The sequence below is a fragment of the Enhydra lutris genome, unplaced genomic scaffold (genome assembly GCF_002288905.1).
Source record: "Enhydra lutris kenyoni isolate GAN:26980312 unplaced genomic scaffold, ASM228890v2 scaffoldscaffold3, whole genome shotgun sequence".
NCBI lineage: Eukaryota > Metazoa > Chordata > Mammalia > Carnivora > Mustelidae > Enhydra > Enhydra lutris.
This window is the reverse complement of record NW_019154087.1, coordinates 82,434,628-82,453,878: the sequence shown is the minus strand read 5'-3', so window position 1 is coordinate 82,453,878 and position 19,251 is coordinate 82,434,628. Positions and strand designations below refer to the sequence as shown.

Below are 19,251 nucleotides of genomic sequence, written 5' to 3'. Positions count from 1 at the left end.
AATGATATTTCCAATTCACATACCTTAGCCCAGATTTTTTTTTTCATTTGTGTCTTCTATGCTGAAATATCTTGGTTCTAAAGATATCACTAAAAATTACTCACTTTTATATTTCTTTTCAGTTTATTATTTTTTATTCTTCTATTTATTTTAGAGAGTGTGTGCACAAGCAAGGGCAGGGCATAGAGAGAGGGAAAGAATCTTTTTTTTTTTTTAAGTATTTATTTATTTGAGAAAGAGAGAGATAGTGACAGAGATAGTGAGAGAGAGCACAAGTGAGGAGGAGAGGGAGAAGCAGGCTGCCGGATGCAGGACTCAATGCCAGGACCCTCTCAAAGTCAGATGCTTAACTGATTGAGCCACCCAGGCACCCTGGAAAGAGAGAAGCTTAAGCAGACTCCACGCTGAGCGTGGAGCCCAGTGCAGGGCTCCATCTTAAGACCCTGAGATCAGGACTTGAGCCAAAATCTAGAATTGGAGGCTTACTGGACTAAACCACCCAGACGCCCCTCACTTTATTCTTATAACAACCCTAAGAGGCAGGTAAAATACCAGTTCACAAATGTCATTTTATTGATGAGGACATTGAAGCCTGATGATTAAATGACTGTGTGAGAGTCTAGGATGGTAGTTTTCCTGGCCAAGCTGTGGGAAGGATCTTCAGTCGCCTGACTATAAGTAGGTTTCACCTTCATGTCACTTTTCAGCTACACACACACACACACACACACACACACACACACACACACGCACATGCACATGCACGGCTTACAATTTCTCATGTATGAAACAAGGAGATTTGACCAAATGGTTTCCCAGATTTCTTCAGCTTCTTCCCAGCTGTTTGCGCTTCTCATTCCCCTCTCCTCCTGGCCACATACACACACCTTCTGTCTTCTCACTGTGCTGGCAGCAAGATGTGACTGCGGTGGATATAAGATGGAAGGCACCGGGGTTCAGTTCTCAGACCCTCCTGGATGTGGTCTGTGGTGGGAAGGTGACCAGTGAAGCTTGTCCTGGGACACGCCCTGCTGAGACGTAAGCCCAGGTCCCAACCCGCTGCTCTTGTATTCTCGTTTTCAGACTGATGTTTCCAAAGTAATGAGTTTCACAGCCTGGTTGGGGACCATTTCTTCTTCTCAGTGAACTGTGTTTGGTCTCTAATTCATGTATGTGTGGAGAAAATATTCACTGACATTTTTGCCTATCGTTTCAGGGTGGGTGTTCTAGATTCTGCGGTAAGCCGTGGCTTTTATCTTCAGATTCTCTAGTTCTCAGCTGTAATTTCTGTCCGTAAATTAGGTGCAGTAAACTGGACGCAATCTTAGACCTGATCATTTTTTATCTCAGTTCTGTTTAGTTTGTATTTAGTAAGAATGCATATCAAGAAGAACCTGATTCATACCTTATTTTGTTGGGGGAAGGTGTTCTAGGCTTAGTAGTAGGCCATGTTTGTGTTTTGTTTTGTTTTTACTTCATCATTAAAACCCTGCCTTAATTGCCCTCAGATTTTTTTCTCTTTTACTTTTTCTTAACAATAAAGAGATCAGTGGAAACAAATAGAAGCTAATAGAACTGAAGGCACGGGGAGGGGGGTGCCTGGGTGGCTCAGTGGGTTAAAGCCTCTGCCTTCGGCTCAGGTCATGATCTCAGGGTCCTGGGATCGAGCCTCGCATCGGGATCTCTGCTCAGCGGGGAGCCTGCTTCCCTTCCTCTCTCCCTGCCTGCCTCTCTGCCTACCTGTGATCTCCGTCTGTCAAATAAATAAATAAATAAATAAATAAATCTTTAAAAAAAAAAAAAAAAAGAAAAGAACTGAAGGCATGAGTAATATTGGAATGTGTTTTAATGTTGTACCCAGATAGAGAGTACTATAGTGAGTACGTGATTGAAGCATCTTTGGTATTCTGAATATAAACGCTGGTTTCTCAGTTGATCCACTGTAGAAATACTAGAAGGGATGGCAAGAAAATGGTTAAAATATTAAAATATTCCCTCACTCTCCTGCTCCTTCTTAGGGGAGCTCTGTTCTCAACTGCCTGTCGTATAGTGGTTTTGCTGTCCTTAGGGACACCTGTACTGAATTGCCCAGCAACCTTTACCCTGGAAGAACTGCTGGGCTAGCTTGTTCTGCTTCTCTGCACGCCTTCCTGATTTCCAGACTTCATTGCATGACTTTCACTGGCTTATTGGTAAGGGGGCAAATGTCCATCTTCGAGGACAGGGGTGCCACCATTCTCAAAGTGGGGGAGCTGGACTGGGCGAGAAAGGGAAGATGACTGCCATTTTTTCAGCGTCCACCAAGTGTTGGTCATGGTCCTAGGGATTCTGCATACCTTCTCCTCTTTGGGCTTCACAAAACCTTATGAAGAATGTACTGTTGCCTCCACTTTTTAGGTGGGGAGGCTGTGGGAGAAAGCTCCACATGTTTGTAGAATATAAAGATTCCCCCTATAATTGTGACTTGCCTTTTTTCAGCTTTTATTCTTTAGACATTCCAGGTAAACTTAATTTCATATGAGTTTAAATGAGGTGGTGTCTAGTAATCACTTGGTAACAGTGAGACAGTCTGTAAACTATAGTTGAAATATCTGTGAAATATCTCTCCCGTTAAGGGTATTTGCCAGTTTCGTCTACAAAGAGATATGATCCTTAAAACAGAGATTTCTTAAAGAATTACCAATAAATTGGTTGATAAATTCGCTTGTCTCCTCAGTAGTCTGGAGAATAAAGTTAAGGATCCTGTAAGAGCCTGGTCCTTGGAGTACCATGGGGGAGAAATGTAAGCTGCTGTCCTTACTCGGTGGTCCCTGGCTGGGATGTTTCTTAGTAGAGAGGTGCCAGCATGGTCATCTCATCCTAAAAAGATGAGTTTGGAACCTAAATAGAATGATCAGTGTAGGGGCGCCTGGGTAGCTCAGTGGGTTAAAGCCTCTGCCTTCTGCTCAGGTCATGATCTCATGGTCCTGGGTTCGAGCCCCACATCGGGCTCTCTGCTCGGCAGGGAGCCTGCTTCCTCCTCTCTCTCCTCTGGCCTCTCTGCCTACTTGTGATCTGTCTGTCAAATAAATAAATAAAATAAAATCTTTAAAAAAAAAAAAAAGTGATCAGTGTAAAGCCATAGGTTTACACTTTTTGGGGTCAGACCTGCTGTTGAATCTCATTCTCTGATCCTTAGAGTAGACTGGAATTAAAGAGCAAGAGAAAGAAAAGTCCATTTGGCCCTTGGGGACATACTGCATTAAGTCTGGGGCAAAGATCAAAGGTGGAATCTTTTTTGTTTTTGTAGTACTAATGGTCGAAAGTAGGTAGATCAAGATAATACTGAAAAAGATGAAGTTTGGCCATTTTTTAATATTCTGTATAGTAAACAATTCAAATTGGAACATTGGTCTATGTTTGCGGGATTTTTCTTTTGTGGAGTCTACCAAATGACTAATAGGAAAAGTTGTGTCTGACTTACTCTTCAGGGGGGTGTAATTTGAGGATTCATGAAAGAACCTAATTTATTAGGAAGATTAAATGCTAGTAATGCATAGACTTTTCACTCTAGAACCTGATCCTTGTTTTGGGGCCTGTTAGTGTATTCTTTTGTTTTCTTACTGCATGATCTTAAGACCCTAACCTTCTTTTTACCTCTCTCATAGAAGCCTGGTTTAAAAGAAAAGGCCAAATCAAAGATTTGGTAAAATGCAAGCTATTTTAGATTTGTAGACATACTGTCTTGTCTACTTAGCTCTGCAAAATTACACTTTCATGATATAAACAGTAAGCTGCTTGGGGAAAAATTCCAGCAATTCGTCTTTCCCAACCTTACACATAGCAGCCAACAAGGCAATTTATATTCAGCAACTCCCTGTTCTTGTTTAATTTCCTCAGACAAAACAAGAGATTGTGGTGGGCCTGCTAGTTCAAAACAGCACAACTTGTTTCTCCTGCTTATCATCACCTCATGAATCAGAGGCTTTTGGAGCCACAGGGACCCTTAGAGTCATCTGATCTGATGCCTAGTTTACAGATGGGGAACCGAGGCTCAGACTGAGAACTCGTTCAAGGTCATGTGTTTGTAAGTGGTATAGTTGAGTCTTCAATAGTGTTTTGTTTAACCCTCAGTGTTTCCCTTATTTTCCCTTTATCTGTCTTTCTTTGCAATAATTACTCACATTCCAGGAAGAAAGCACCGTCCACTGAGAGCTAGTTGTATGCCTGTTCTCCAAATAGCTCCAGACTAGTGGACAACATGATTACCAGTCACTGCTTTGTATAATAAAGCTTGTGTTTGGAAGTCGGATTTCCGTTTTATGAGAGAAATCTAAGGCAGACATCATACTGAGAATCTCTGAGGCTCCTCTCTTTGTTTCCAGGCTGTTCTTCACCATTCGGGAGCAGCCTTGTAAAATATGATGAAGGCATCATCACCAGCATTAGGAACAGCCTTGCTGCTTATAAAGCTGAATTACTTGGGGCAAGGTGTTTACCCCTTCTGAATCTGTTTCCTTACTAAATACTGTGGTGTGTGGCACACACTTTTTAGAGTTACTGTATTACATACGGAAAGGAAAACATAAAATACAACGGAAATGAGGGGTACTGGGAGTGGGAGAGGGAGAGCAAAGTGCATCATTGGAATGAAAAAATGACAACTCTGAGTGATTGGAAATCTTGTTGGTACTTCTGCCTGAAGACATGAAACTGGTGAATGTCCTCTACCTGGTGACTTTACACCAGTGAAAGCCATTTAAGGGTTGTACCTCCCATGGGAATCCCTCTGAAAGCTTGGGTTGAAAAAGCAGATTCTCTTGTGTAATAAACAAAAAGTGGTGGGAGAAGTGATTTTGATATCTCTTTCATGAGGGCTGGGGGACCACAGCTGTTGCTTCTCAGGAAGACAGAAGCATCTTAAGGTTTGGGGAAGAAGCAGTGAAGGACTGAATCGATTGGCAGAGTCTGTAAAAGTCATCATTGTGTCTTGAGCATGTTCTTTGGGTCTAATCCAATGCCTGGCAATGTGAAAGACACACAAATAGTGTGCAGCCAGAGCCACATGCGTGAGGAGTTTGCCTTCTGATTGGGGGCAGATGAGAACCAAGATTATCTGAGATTAACAACCCAAACTGTGTTGGAAGGAGAAGACGTCAGATGTCAGAAGAAACAGATTCATGCAGGGTGATAGGGAGTCAGTAGTTGCTTGTCGAATGGAATTGTGAATGTGAGCTTCGGGTGGTTATGTAGCAGAAGATGAGCTGTTGTTCCAAGTCGGGATAAACCGTGGGTTGAGCACGGAATTTAGGGGACACTGTTAGAGTCTTGACTGGAGCAGAGGGCAGAATTTGGCCAATGATGGAGGCTAAGGGGGATAATTAAGGCCAGGATAATTTTGGAGGATTTAGGAATCTAGGAGTTATGGTTTATGGTGTGTTTGTGTGTGTGTGTGTGTGTGTGTTTACAACAGTCCTTGATAGGTGTTTGTGCTAGGTGCTGCCTGTGAGAGTGTGTCTGCCTACTTTCCTGATGACAAAAATGAGGAAGAGATAGACCTTGGTCATTACACAACACATTGTGACACAGCAACCTCATTACTTCCTGTTTCCATCTGTGAGCAGGGCCTCTGGAAGGAACAGACAGGTTCCGTGGGAGTCTGAATGGGGACTAGGGGGGAGTCAAGGCTGTGAGATGTACGTTTTCTATGGAAAACCAGACATACAAATGGGCAAAACCATTGAGTGACCTGACTCTCAGATGAAGGAGAACTTCCGTGGACTAGCAGCCATGGCCCGTGGCCCATGAAGAGGTAGTTTCTCCAAACCCACTTCATTAGCCCAACCTTGTTCTGAATTCAGCCTAGTCTAAAAGCTCAATAGTAAATTAATTTCAGCATAATTTGTTCAGGCTTCTGTGCCAGGACTACAGAAGAACACTCTTTGGGTGAGTCTCTCCAGAAAGAGAGGGCACTTGATAAAAGATGTGCTGGAGGTGTGCTCCTTCCATTCACGGATAGACTATGAGGTAAGGAAAAGCCTGTGGTCAGGTGGCAGACAGAGGGCACATTGCAGGTTCCAGAAAGAGCAGTGAGTACCCACAGTTCGCAGTGCAGGCATACCTTTTCTCCATTTTTTTAGTGACCCTTGTGGGATCTGGCAGATGGATTGAATGACGACCCTCACGTGCTCGTTAGAGCTGCAGAGATGGGGAACGTCTCGGTTCCTTGAATTGTCAGGAGAATGGCTAGAAGTGGATCTCTGAGGTAGTTCTTTCTTCCCAAAAGGATGCAAATCCCTAATTAAAAATGAGGGTAAAAACTAGACCTACTTTTTAAAAAAACAGCTTTATTGAACACTATTTATGTACTATAAAATCCACCCTTTCAAATATATAGTTCAGTGGATGTTAGTAAATTCACAGAGTTGTGTAACCATCCCCTCAATCCAGTTTGAGGATCTTTCCACCTTCCTGAAAACCTCCCTCGTGCCTGCTGTGTTCGGTCGCTCTTCCCTCCTCTCCCCTGCCCAGGCAACCAGTAATTGGCGGGACCATGTCTGATAGATTTGCCTGTTCTGGACATTGCAAATAAATGGGAGCCTAAAATAGGCATTTCGCATAGGGCCATCATTTAGCATAATGCCTTCGAAGTTCCCCTGTGTTGTAGCATGCGTCCGTATTTCACTACTTTCTGTTGTTGCGTGGTGTTCCATCGTACCGATATAGCCTAGTTCACATATCTATTCGTTCGTCAGTCGATGAATTGTTTCCACTTTTTGGCTATTGCAAATACAAGTGTTGGCTATATTTGTTTCCTTTGACTGTTGTGACAAATTCCTGCAAAGTTGGTGGCTTAAAAACAATAGAAATGTATGCTTTCATGGTCTGAGACCAGAAGTCTAAGGGGAAGGTGTTGCTGGTCCGTATTCCTTTTAGGGGCTCTGGGGAGATCCCATTCCTTGCTGCCTCCTCTGGTGGTAATGCCAGTCCCTGACTCAGCCCTTTCCTCCATCTCCACGTTGCCCTCTCTTCTGTGCATCTCCCCAAACGCCCACTGACCCTCTCTCACCAGGATACATGGGCTTGCCTTCAGGGCCTACCCTGGTAAGCCAGAAAAAGGTCTTCCTCTTAAGATCTTTCACATACTCAAATGTTTGGCCGCACACGGTAGCATTCGCGGGTTCCAGAAATTTGATGTGGCTGTCTTCTGGGGGGACTGTGCTTCTGCCTACGTCAGCAGTTGTGAGCATTCACATAAACTTGCTGCATAAACGAGTTTTCATTTCTCTTCGTAGATAACTGGGAATGTCATTGCTGGGCCACAGTGGGAACTTATGTTTAGCTTTCTAAGTAATCATCCACCTGTTTTCTGAAGAGACTGGGCCATTTCACATTCCTGTTCACGATGTCTGAGGGTTCCAGTCTCCACATTCTTACTGGTTGTCTGCCTTTTTGAAACTATAGCCCTTTTAGCAGGTGTGAAGTGTTACCTCATTGTGGTTTTAATTTGCATTTCCCTGATGACTAATGATGATGAGTATCTTTTCATGTGTCTTAGCCAGCTTATGATTCTTGGTAAAATGTCTCTTCAGAGCTCTTACCCGTCTTAAAATTGGGTTGTTGGGGCACCTGGGTGGCTCAGTCGTTAAGTGTCTGCCTTCGGCTCAGGTCATGATCCCAGGGTCCTGGGATCGAACCCAGCATTGGGCCCCCTGCTCAGTAGGAAGCCTGCTTCTCCCTCTCCCACTACCCCTGCTTGTGTTCTCTCTCCCTCTGTCTCTCTGTCAAATTAATAAGTAAAATCTTTAAAAATAAATAAATAACTAGATAAATAAAATTAGGTTGTCTTTTTGAATTATAAGACTAAGCATATTTTTCATAATCTGCCCCAGTCTCTGCCAGTCTTAAGAATGTGGTGATTGAGGTGACCTTGATGAGGAGGTGCTGGGGCCATCCAGGTCCCCGGGATGCCTGGAACTGGGACAAGGCAGCCATGTCTGCAAGGTACCATGTCAGTCTGTTCCTCCCAGGTAGATGGGACCCACAGTGGCCTTTTGACTCCCAGTTACTATGTCAGGGAAGCGAGGAAATGGCTTATTCTGTGTCTTAGAGATCATAACCTCAGTGGTGTTGTAGGCTGGCTGTTGTCTGATGAACAAGGGGACCGACCTAAAGAACCCCACAGCATATTCTCATTGTAGCCTGTTTTTCTTTCTTTCTTTCTCTTTTTTAAAGATTTATTTATGTTAGAGAGAGTGAGTGCGAGCAAGAGCATGAGCAGGGGGAGGGGCAGAGTGAGAGAGAGAACCCTGGAGCAGACTCCCCACTGAGTGTGGAGCCCGATGTGGGGCTCGATCCCAGGACCCTGAGATCATGACCTGAGCCAAAGGCAGACACTTAACGACTGAGCCACCCAGGCGCCCCTTGCCCGTTTTTTTTTTTTCTTTCATAACTCTTGCCACAATTTAAATTAAGTAGTTGTCTCTATAATATTTTACATTGACTATCCTCCTTCTCCTCCTAGATGATTAAGAACCCCTGGGATGAGGACCACATCTGTGTTTTGTCGCTACCACTGGTCTCTAACACAATATGCCGTAGGCAACCAGCCGGTTTTTGTTGGGTGGAAGAGTGACTGGAACATGCCAGTCGTGGGGGTTGAGGAGGATGTCCTCTGCTTTGCAGTGGGTGATTCACTCGGAAGTACGAGACAGACGGTTGTCTGTTAAATAAGTAATTCATGAGCCGCCGCATGTGCTGCTCAGTGTCTTGTATTTTATCCACCACTGATGCCATTTCCCCCGTGTATTTCTCCTTTCCAGCGATCTATAACTACGTGTATTTCTCCTTTCCAGCGATCTATAACTACAACGCCTCTCAAGATGTGGAGCTCTCCTTGCAGATTGGAGACACGGTTCACATCCTGGAGATGTATGAGGGTAAGCCTGGATGGCCTTCTGCCAGACGGGGAAGGGGAAAAAACGGTGGGAGTTACTTATTAATGAGGCACTTAGAGCAAACATCAACATGCTTTACTTCCTGAAGTGGGGCTAGTAAAAATCCAGGAAGGACTTCAGGTTATACAGTTTCGTACCGAGGGCGATTTCAGAACAGCCTTTTGAATGCAGGAGTGCAGAGGTGCCCAGACACCCGAAACTCAAAGTACACAAGTCAGTGAAGCCCAAGCATGGGATGCTGGAGGGTCCGCCGCAGGGCTGGCTTGAGACGAGCCACGTGGGACACCAGATTGGCTGTCGTGCCAAGGAGCAATGCTGATTAAGTGGCTTTTTCAGCTCAGCACTAAATGTTGCCAGATTGGGGGAGAAATGAAGGAGAGACCTACGGGTCTGAGATTCTTTCACAGAATTAGGTCAGGGCTACAGCCGATCCAGAAAGCCCACTAGTGTATTCTTGCAACAAGCTCGGGCCAGGGAGGTGGTTCTGGTTAACCTATTAGTGGGCTGCAGGGTAGTACTCAGGACTCCCGATTGTCTGAGAGGCACGCATTGTGTCCCCCGCTCCCCCTACCACATCCCACCCCACCCCAAGTTTTAGCTCCAACTCAAGCTCTCGGATTCCTAGCTGGACTTCCTGCATCCACATGTCAAGTCCCCTGAGTAAAACAGACACGGACCCAGGCCACTGAAGTTGAAGGTCAAAGCAAAGACCAATTTGAGGGCCCATTTATTCTCTCTGAAGATTGAGGCAGGAATGAGGTGGGACGCTAGGCAGACTTTCCTCATAGAGTGAGGCTTGTCAGAATCAGGTCTCTAGATTTTCAGGATCTGCACTCCCCTTCATCCCAGTAAGTGCTGGTGATGGTGGAATGGCAGAGGTGGTCACCAAGAACCTAATGTGGATTACTAGGATGGGGAAGAAGGGATGTGAAGCCGCGGGGCGGGGGGGTGGGGCATAGGAAGCAGCGTTTGGCCATAGAAAAGCTAAGTCATTCTGCCCAATTGCACAGAAGAGTTTGTTACTCCTGCTACCTCCCTTTATTTTTAGGCAGAGGGCAGGGGTTTGCTTCTCCCTTCCACACAAATCAAAGTACAATCCTGTAGCTCCCAGGGGAAGGGAGAAGCAAGGGGGTGCTGTGTAGACTCTTCCCACTCTACGGTCTCTTCTGTTTTCATCCTCACCTCACCTCATCTCAGGTCCAGCCCAACAGCAATTCCATATAGTCCCTAAGTCTCTGAGGCGCAAGGGACAATGCACTATCGTCTCATCTCAGGACTCCTTTGCTTATTGAAGCTATAGTCCCCTCAAAACTTACTGGTCATACCTCTTAGTCAGAAGCCAAATTAATCCATTCTAGGGGCTCCTGGGTGGCTCAGTGGGTTAAGCTTCTGCCTTTGGCTTAGGTCATGATCTCAGGGTCTTGGGATCGAGCCCCGCATCGGGCTCTCTGCTCAGCGGGGAGCCTGCTACCCTCCCCCCAGCCTGCTTCTCTGCCTACTTGTGATCTCTCTTTCTCTCTCTGTCAAATAATTAAATAAAATCTTTAAAAAAAATTATTCCATTCTATTTAGCCTATCTGTGGGCACACATTTTTGCATTGTACAGGTGAAATGTGTACATTCAGTTTCTATACCTCTTCTATATGGGCTTGAAAAGAATGTATATTAGGATCATGGGGTGAGAGTTCTATAGATGACATTCGGGTTCTGATTTCTCCGTCTTTTTTTTTTCCCCAAAAACACATTTTTCTGCATTTTCCGTCACTGAGAGAACTGTTAAATCTTCCACCGTGCTTGCAGTTTATGTCAGCAATGATTTACACTGATGTCAGTTTTTTGCTTTATATATTCTCAGACCTGTTTTTAGGTACATACAAGTTTAACTTTAGAATTGTTATATTAAGCGATTTGAACTTTTAATTCCTGTTTACTAAATCTCCTACCATTATTTTTTTCTGTAGCAATGATTTTTCCTTAGTCTACTTTGTCTGAAATTATAGCCAACTCAGTGGCAATCCAATGATTCTCCTGGATCCATGAGGCCATCAGAAATGCTGCTCAGCCATTCAGGACACTTTTTTTTTTTTAATTTGGCAGGTGCCCCAACAAGAGAGCAGCCTCACATGCTGGTCTCATCTTTCTGAGTTTTGGTCTTTTTCAGATCTTGACCTCGTAATTCCCACTTTACCATGTTAGATTTTCAGTGCGTGTGCATGTATATGTGTGTGTATGTGTGTGTTGAGTCGTTAAATTTTTCTAAGTGTACTGTGGAGTGTGGGAGGGAAGAGTGGAGAATTGACTGGAAATAAAGTAGGTGATGTCTTTTGAATACATTTTCAAAATTCTTTTTTTGTCTCTATGTGACCCCAACATATTTTTTGAAATAGTTCACTGAAGCACTTTGTCCTCATAGGATTCATATCAGTGACCATTTCGTGTTTGCATCCTCTCTGTACTTAACTGAATAGTCTCCCAGTTGACCAATGAACATTCTGAAAGGTGGCACTCCTCTGGAGCAAGCTGAGGGGGTCACCGAGCTTGGTTGAAGATACATGGAATCAGAGACGCACAAACACATCCATTTCAAGCTTGAGTCCAGAAGCCACAGTGCTCCTAGCGTTTCACAGCTCATGCAGCAGTAGGCTTGCCAGTGCTGGCCCCGCTGATAGACAGTCACACAGAAACCTGCCAGGTGATAGATGTTGTATCTTGAATATGATGATCCTGGTGCTCTTAGTCCTGACAGCAGGAAGCTGGTGTGCCTGTTAATTGCTACCATAAAATACTGGGTGTGCCACAGGACTCTTTCATGTCAAAAAAAGGATGTCCGTGCCCATTCAGCAAAACTGCATGTGTCAAGGTATGAATGGGCAGACTTAGAACATGAGCTTCCAGAGTTAATCTCCCACCACCAAGTGGCCTGTCAGTTTTACAGAGATTATTATGTTGGATTAAGTTTTTAAATAGTGCTTATTTTATGGGGTTAATTTTTTTTAACAGTGCCCGCCTTGCCAGATGCAGCGGTAGGTTCTTCTGTCTCCTAAGTACTTCGAGTTCTTGGCTGGGTTCTCAGATTCCTTTATTATTTCAGGCGGTGCAGGACTGAGTGAGGGCAGGAGTCCTTTGCAAACATTAAACGCGGTGGAAATGCTGAGTAATAACTTGAGTTCTCTCCCTCCTCCCCCATCTCCTCTTTCCTTTAAAAAAAATAAATAAATAAACAGAATGGAAACACCCAAAGTACTGCCAGATGGAATTTAAGGCTAATGCTGGCACTGTTTCATGGCCTCAGGGGTTTTGGGTCTTCCAGCTTCCTGTCGGATTTGGCTCCTGGGCTCCCCACCGCACGCTCTGCCCCGCCCCACCTTTGCAATATTCTCATACCAGACCCATGTGTGCTTTTTCCGGTGTGGACAGGAGTCTACCTTTCTGGAGCCCAGATATGGAAAATTCTCTTCTGCCCACAACCGACCACAGAATACCACTTAGAACTCTTCCTTTTGCTGTTTCCTGCCCTGTGGTTTTATGAATAATTATGAAAGTGGTAGCCCCTTGAAGGCAAAGCACACTCCCCTTTCATTTCAGGGTCGGTGTCTAGCATGGCGCCTGGCGTAGGTGGGGTGTTCTGCAGAAGTCTGCTAGATGGTTGAAGATAAAATACGAGACCAAGGCACCAAGGCAAGCCCGTTGTAGCAAAGCAAGCTAGTGTGGAGAGTAAGAGCGGTAGGGGGTCACCTCCATAAAGCCCCAGATATTATAGGCAGAGCTGTTCTCCTTCCATGAGGGAAATATAGGAGGTGCCAGCATTTCCTTGTCCTTTGCAGACTGCAAAAGGATTTGGTTATTGCATGAGTTTTTTTGCTTTTGTTTTTAATAACAGCTTCATTGAGATCTATTTCAAATACCATGCAATTTACCCATTTAAAGTGTACAATTCAATGGTTATTTACAAAGTACGTCATTCACAGAGTTGGGCAATCATCATCACTTTCTCCTTTCAGAACATTTTCATTATCCCAGAAAGAAACCCTGTACCCATTTGGTGGTCATTATCCCCCAGCCCGGAGCAACCACCAACCTAATTTCTGTCTCTATAGATTTGCCGAGTCTAGACATTTCATGTAAATGGCATCATATAATATGTGGTCCTTTGTGACTAGCTTCTTCTACTTACTGTAGTGTTTTCCGGGTTCATCATCATCATAGCATGTTTCAGTACTTCCTATCTTTTTGCAGCTGAATGAAATCTGTTGTATGCTTATATCACATTTTATTTATCCATTCATCAGTTGATGGACATTTGGGTTGTTTACACTTTTAACCTATTCTGAGAAATGCTGCCATAAACATTGATGTATAAGTTTCTGTGTGGACATGTGTTTTCAGTTCTCTTGGGTATGTTCCTAGGAGTGGAATTGCTGGGTCATATAGTAGCTTTATGTTTAACCTCTTGGGGAACTGCGGAACTACCGATTGCTTGAGTTTTGCCTCCAAAATAGGCCAAATGAGTGAGTTGCTATCACTTATCACTCACGTCTTTCTGTCGCCTTGTCCCTGAGCTTCATTTGTTACTAAAAAGAGGGGCCTGGAGATAGAAGCTATATGCTGCTCATCTTTTGTAGGCGCTTGAGAATTCATTTTCCTTCAGAGACTTTTTCAGAGAGCAAAAGTCTTCAAGGACTGAAGCAAGTGTCCTCTCCTTTCTTCATCTTTGGCCCTAGCCAGCCTGTGGTCATTGCCATGTCTTTGCTGCTCGCTCGTTCGTTCGTTCGTTCTTTCTTTCTTTCTTTTTTTTTTTTTTTCTTTCCATGTCTTTGCTTCTTTAACCAGACAAGGGATTTGGTCGTGAGACAGGTGTTCTCCATCTAGAATGTTCTTTCCTACCCCAGATCCATGGGCATGGCTGAAAAATCACTGCTATCTGGAGATTCCAGTTGTGGTCATTTATTCATTCAAAAACACTTGCTGAGCAAGTATTATGCTCTTAATATGTGCCAGATACATTTATTGACAAGAGATGTTCTAGGCACTGAGATCACCTGAGTGATGAAACAGCAAGGTTCCTGTTCTTACAAGGTTTTTATTCAAGCGAGGGCTATACAAAAACAAGTGAACAAAATAAGTAAACAAAACAATTCAGATGCTTAAAAGTGCCAGGAGGCAAAAAAGCTGGTATTACCAGGCCCAGAAGAAGACGCAAGTGATTGCACAGGGAGTAGAGGGATAAGGCAGAAGGACTACTTTAGCTCAGATGGTTTTGGCCCTGTCGAGGGTAACTGTCATGGGCAGGACACTTAAACTTGTTTTGTGTCATGGTCATTGCATCTAAAATTGGGTTACTTTTTGAATTGAAAGTGATTAAATGAAAGTGCTCTGAAAAATAAGGTTACAGCATTCCTTTTTTCATTAAGCTCACCTCTCCTGTGATTAACTAGATTCCAGTCATAAGTAATTTAATGCCCAGGGTCTACCGTTCCACCAATGGGTACTGGTTTCTTGCGTTTGATTCCCATCCGTTAGTTAACTCGTTTTCAGCTCCATAAACTACTCACAAGCTCAAGAGAGAGGGTGCATTAACAGTGATTTCTGGGGGTAAGCATAACACAGTTGGCCATAACAAAATGAGATAATGTCTCAAAGGCGTTCCAAACTCTACAGAAGCAGGCAGAGCTTAAAGCTTTGTACAGTTTTAGTGTAATATGTAAGGACCCAAAGGATAGCACAAATGATTGTGTTGGAACCAGACGAAACAGGTAATCTTGAAAAGTTGAAATAGAAAGAAGCACTTGTGTATATACAGAAGGTCCCTAGTATACTCATGTGATTTCTTCTATATAGAACGAGTCTGGTTTTAAAATGCGCCTTAATCAAGAAATCCATTCCCTGATAATAAAAGAAATTAATAAGGATTATGACTTGAGCTGTACTTATCTCGAATCTTTATAAAGCAGGCCTTTTTTTTTTTTTTTTTTTTTTTTTTTTTTTTTGGTGAGCGAGTATAGTGGACGGTCTTACGGCAGATAGGTAGAGTTACCTGGCCCTGGATTTTGGCTCCATGGTTGACAAAACTTTGTTTAACAGAAGCATGAGAAAGAAGAAAGTGCTTTTGAACTTGTTTCACGCAGAGGCTTAATCATCTCTCTGAGATGTGCTCATTGGATCTGTATTGGACCATCTGACACAGCAGGGTCTTACTGAACTCTTTCAGAATGTCTGAGTCAAGAAGATGGGTTGTAACATCCTACGGTCCGGTAGAACAGCTACCCTACCCGGTAGCCTTGACGTTCCTTGATCGTATCGCTTTTCTTTGCCTTCTCTCTTTGGTCAGCCGTACCCAATGGTCATAGATGAGTGAGAAACAAAGAAATCAGAACTAATGTTTTAAAAAATCATTTCTAAACAGCATGTATGAAGTTTTACTGGGTATAAGCTGAGATACGGCTTTTGATGTGTTCCTAAGTTTCATTTACTTTGTTACCCCATTAGTCGGGATCGTTGAAAGTTTATTGTAATTCAGAATCCATAGCCTCACCATTTTCTAGTTATAAAAACAACTGCCTTTCGCAAGCATCAATGGCAGTGAGCCCAACAGCTTGGATTTTATGATAAGGACTGCGTGCGAACGTTCTGGCACCAGCCTGGAAAGCAAATGAGGCCGTGTGGCATTTTGTTGAGTGTGCCGGTCACTTCCCACATCTGTTTGACCTTTACCTTAAGTACTGCTTGTCAGCTCCCTGCTACTGGGGACATATGTTCCCGAGATGTGTTTTTCAAAAGAGGAGTGTGGCAGCAGGAGTGTGTTTACAGAAAAGCTAATTAAAAAGTAGAGCCGGTAAGAAGTCTCCTCTCAGATTTAAGCTTACCGAAAGGAGAATGCCTTTTCTTGTTCTTCCTTTTGAGATATGTTTGGATATGCTTCTAAAATGCCATCTTAAAATGTCTGTTCTTTGAATATGAGGCAGACATGGGATCTTCTAGGGTTGGGGTCAGAACCTTTTTTCTGATTGGTGCCTTTGTTCAGTTACTTTCCCATGAACTGGCATTTGCAGTTGGCCCATGTGAACGGCTGCCCACATATCTGAGGAGGCAAGCTCAGTCTGAGAGTAAAGACATTTTGGGGGATGCTCTGGAGGAATGTTCTCATGAGCTTTTGGTGTCCCATAAATTTTGGTCTCCAAAGGATCCTGGGGGGATCAAGGGGCCAAGGAGGTGGCAAAGCTATGAGCTGGCTCCTTCCATCCCACGCACACGTAACCACACATGGCTCCCTTCAGACCTCTGAATGCGGGGCCATTCTCATTATTTGGTGTATAACTTTGATCAAAAATGCCTTAGGTGTCTTATCTCCATTGGGAAACGTGGCGCATCGAACCATCGTGGGGCTAGGTACGACCCAGTGAGGGACTAGTGTGAGGAGAAAGTCCTAGAGAGAAGTTCAAGATCAATTGCGGGCAAACAGGAATGGGGTTTTTCTCCTCTTGCTTATATCTGGAGAGAGAAGATTAACGTATGCCTCTACTTTTCTCATCATAATGTGAGAGCAATTTATGATCTCAAAAAGCATATAAGGGGACTTGGGCATTTTATTCAGCCCGCGGAAGCAAATCATTCAATAGAAAGCATCGTAGAAAGCATGAGCATGCTGCCTAAAAACCTAAATGTTGCCAGTGCGTCTTAGAAGTGCAGAGAAGGGGCGCCTGGGTGGCTCAGTGGGTTAAAGCCTCTGCGTTCGGCTCGGGTTGTGATCTCAGGGTCCTGGGATCAAGCCCCACGTCGGGCTCTCTGCTCGGCGGGGAGCCTGCTTCCCTCTCTCTGCCTGCCTCTCTGCCTACTTGTGTCTCTGCCTGCCAAATAAATAAATAAAATCTTTTAAAAAAAAGCACAGAGAACTGTGGTTCTTTCTCTGGCCTTACCTCCCTGTGTGACCAGCTACACAGAGCTGTGGCGTCCACAAGAGAGAAGGATGCTTGTTATAGATGGATTATTCGTCACACTCTTACGTTCTCCGTGTCTGTGCCCAGCATTTGTCATCTGAGCAATATTAAATTTGTGTGCACTTAACTTTGACAACAGCTATAATGAGCTTTTCAGTGACTGCACTGAGCGCTTCAGTCCATCTTCTCAATGGCCAGGAGTAATCGACACTAAATTCCTAACCTCCAACGCTTGCTTAGCGCTCACCGGCGCAGACAGAAGAGTCTGTCCCTGTAGTTGGAACTGAAGGAATGGGAGGGGGTGGGTGTTTGAATTAGTTCTTCCTGCCACATTCATTGCCCACCGAATGTCAAGTCTTTGGGTAACTGTTGAGTTCTTTTTTTTAGCTGCCTTCAGCCAAAAATCTGCTTAGGACCTGAGTTACTCAGCACTATTTTCTCAGTTATTCTAGCCATTGTCATATACTTTTTCTGTCCCCCAAGCTCTTTTCTTCTACTTTTACTTGGTACGGTTCCCTTAAAGTCATCTTGTCTATAGTTCTCTTGGGGGCAGGGAACGTACCTCGGAAGATAGAATATGTCTTATCAGGTGCTACGGGTCTGGAGTAAAGCTTCCCCTTCTTTGCCTGGTACCCCAGCCGCCTTATGTACACTTTGGCTTTGTTCGTCAGTAACTTGAGAATAATTTAGGGAGGTTTTTCTCCTTCTTCCAGGAAGCACAGACCCATTCCTCACAAAACAAAGAAAAGAGAACTTCCGTCTGCCATCATTAGTCCAGGAACCAGACGATGGCCCTCGAAGTGGGAGAGAGTCCCTGGATTATGTCACTGGTACCCTCAGTTCCAAATGCATCTGGCATTTTACTCTCCTCTGTGTGCCAGACATTTCGCTGAGGGCTTTCATGTACCGAATCTTAGCTCTTACAATCATGGGAGAGTGGAGTTCCCGACGCTCTTTCAGTAAATGTGAAAATCAGGTTCAGAAACTTGAAACTTACCCAGCCGTTAAATGGTAGAGCTGTGATTCTCACCATGGTCTTTTGGAATCAAAGTAGAATCTGCTTTCCACATTGCAAGGCCTTTGAAGAAATGACGCTTCTCTATTTTGGACCTAACCTATAGTGTTCCAAAGAAGGTGAGGTTTTTTTGCTTTTGAAGTAGCTGTCAGACAAGCTTCCCACCACCCCGAATGTGTCTGTATTGTGGTGAGCTCTTTCTGAACTTCCTTCCCCCCCACCCCTGGCTCATCCACACTCGCTGGCTACTCTGGCCGGGGCGGGAGGGCGGTCTCCTCGCTGCTCCCTAAGCCCAATGTGTTCTTGTGCCCCCTGCACCCCAGGGTCCATGTGCCTCATCTGCCCCCCCTACTCCCGCCTGTTTTCAAGAGCTGGTGTTCTCTGAGCAGGTAGGCACATCTGTTTCAGCGGAGCAGAGCACCCTGGAGAGGGATATCCCCCACCTGGATATATGGGCCCCCTCCCCCGAGCCCTCACACTCCAGGTCAAAATTACTGAGGGGCTGGGCTACTGTTACCCACAGTGTGTCCAGCTCCCTTAGGTGTGACAGGCAGGTCAGAGAGGGAAAAGTAAGCAGAGAGGTCTCTGGCGGGGTCTCTGATTGCCACAACCTGAAGCAGTCTCCCTCTGCCATATGTTTGTGGCAGCGAGTGCCCAGCTGGTGTCCCCGATGGTGCCTTCCTGCCTGTGTTAGTCCAGAGCACATTGGCATTGAACCCAGCGGTCTGTGGCTCCCATGGTCTCTGGAGGTCCCACATGGTTCACGTTCGTGCCCTTGCTGCTGATCCTTCGCTACTTGGCCTTGTGCTGTCGTTACCACCACTGGGTCCCCACCTCTGTTTCTGCCACTGTTGATGTTGTCACACCCCTGACAGCGTCTCCTCGCCTCTGTCTGGGTTCTCAGAGTGGCATCCAGTGGTTCACTACCAGGGTCCATAAGTACAGCTTTGCCCTTTCATTTTGAGGATGCATTCCATGCAGGAACGCAAAGCAGGTTTCTAAGTGGCCCAGACTGACGGAGTCTGGGGCCAGCGCCATCTGTGTCACGCGCACTCCAGGCTAAGGCATGCATGCTTCCAGTGCCTCTGCACGGGCTGTTTCCTATCTTGCTAGGGCCTCCATTCTCCCTTCAGAAAGTAGGGCTGGCCGTGTGCATGCCTTTTACCGTCATGTCCTCCTCAGGAGGCTTAGATGGTCGCCCGAGAAAAGCAGCCAGCCCTGCAGTTCTAGAAATCTTGGGTAACTGGCTGTGCAGGTTTGTCTTCCCTCACCTGTGTCTCTGTTCCACCAGGGATCAGATTAGAAATTCTCTGGGATCAGGAGTTGGGGTTTAAACTCTCAAATTGCTGGAGGCTCCATAGAGCCT

General features: G+C 44.8%; 1 protein-coding gene across 1 annotated transcript in view; it reads left to right on the top strand.

The window, feature by feature from the left end:
• Positions 1 to 19,251, top strand: part of LOC111153728 (dedicator of cytokinesis 5) — a 210,776-nt gene that overhangs the window by 49,583 nt on the left and 141,942 nt on the right. Inside the window, exon 2 of the mRNA XM_022512914.1 lies at positions 8,835 to 8,918. Within this exon, the coding sequence (XP_022368622.1) occupies positions 8,835 to 8,918 (84 nt within the window). The remainder of the gene's footprint in view (positions 1 to 8,834; positions 8,919 to 19,251) is intronic.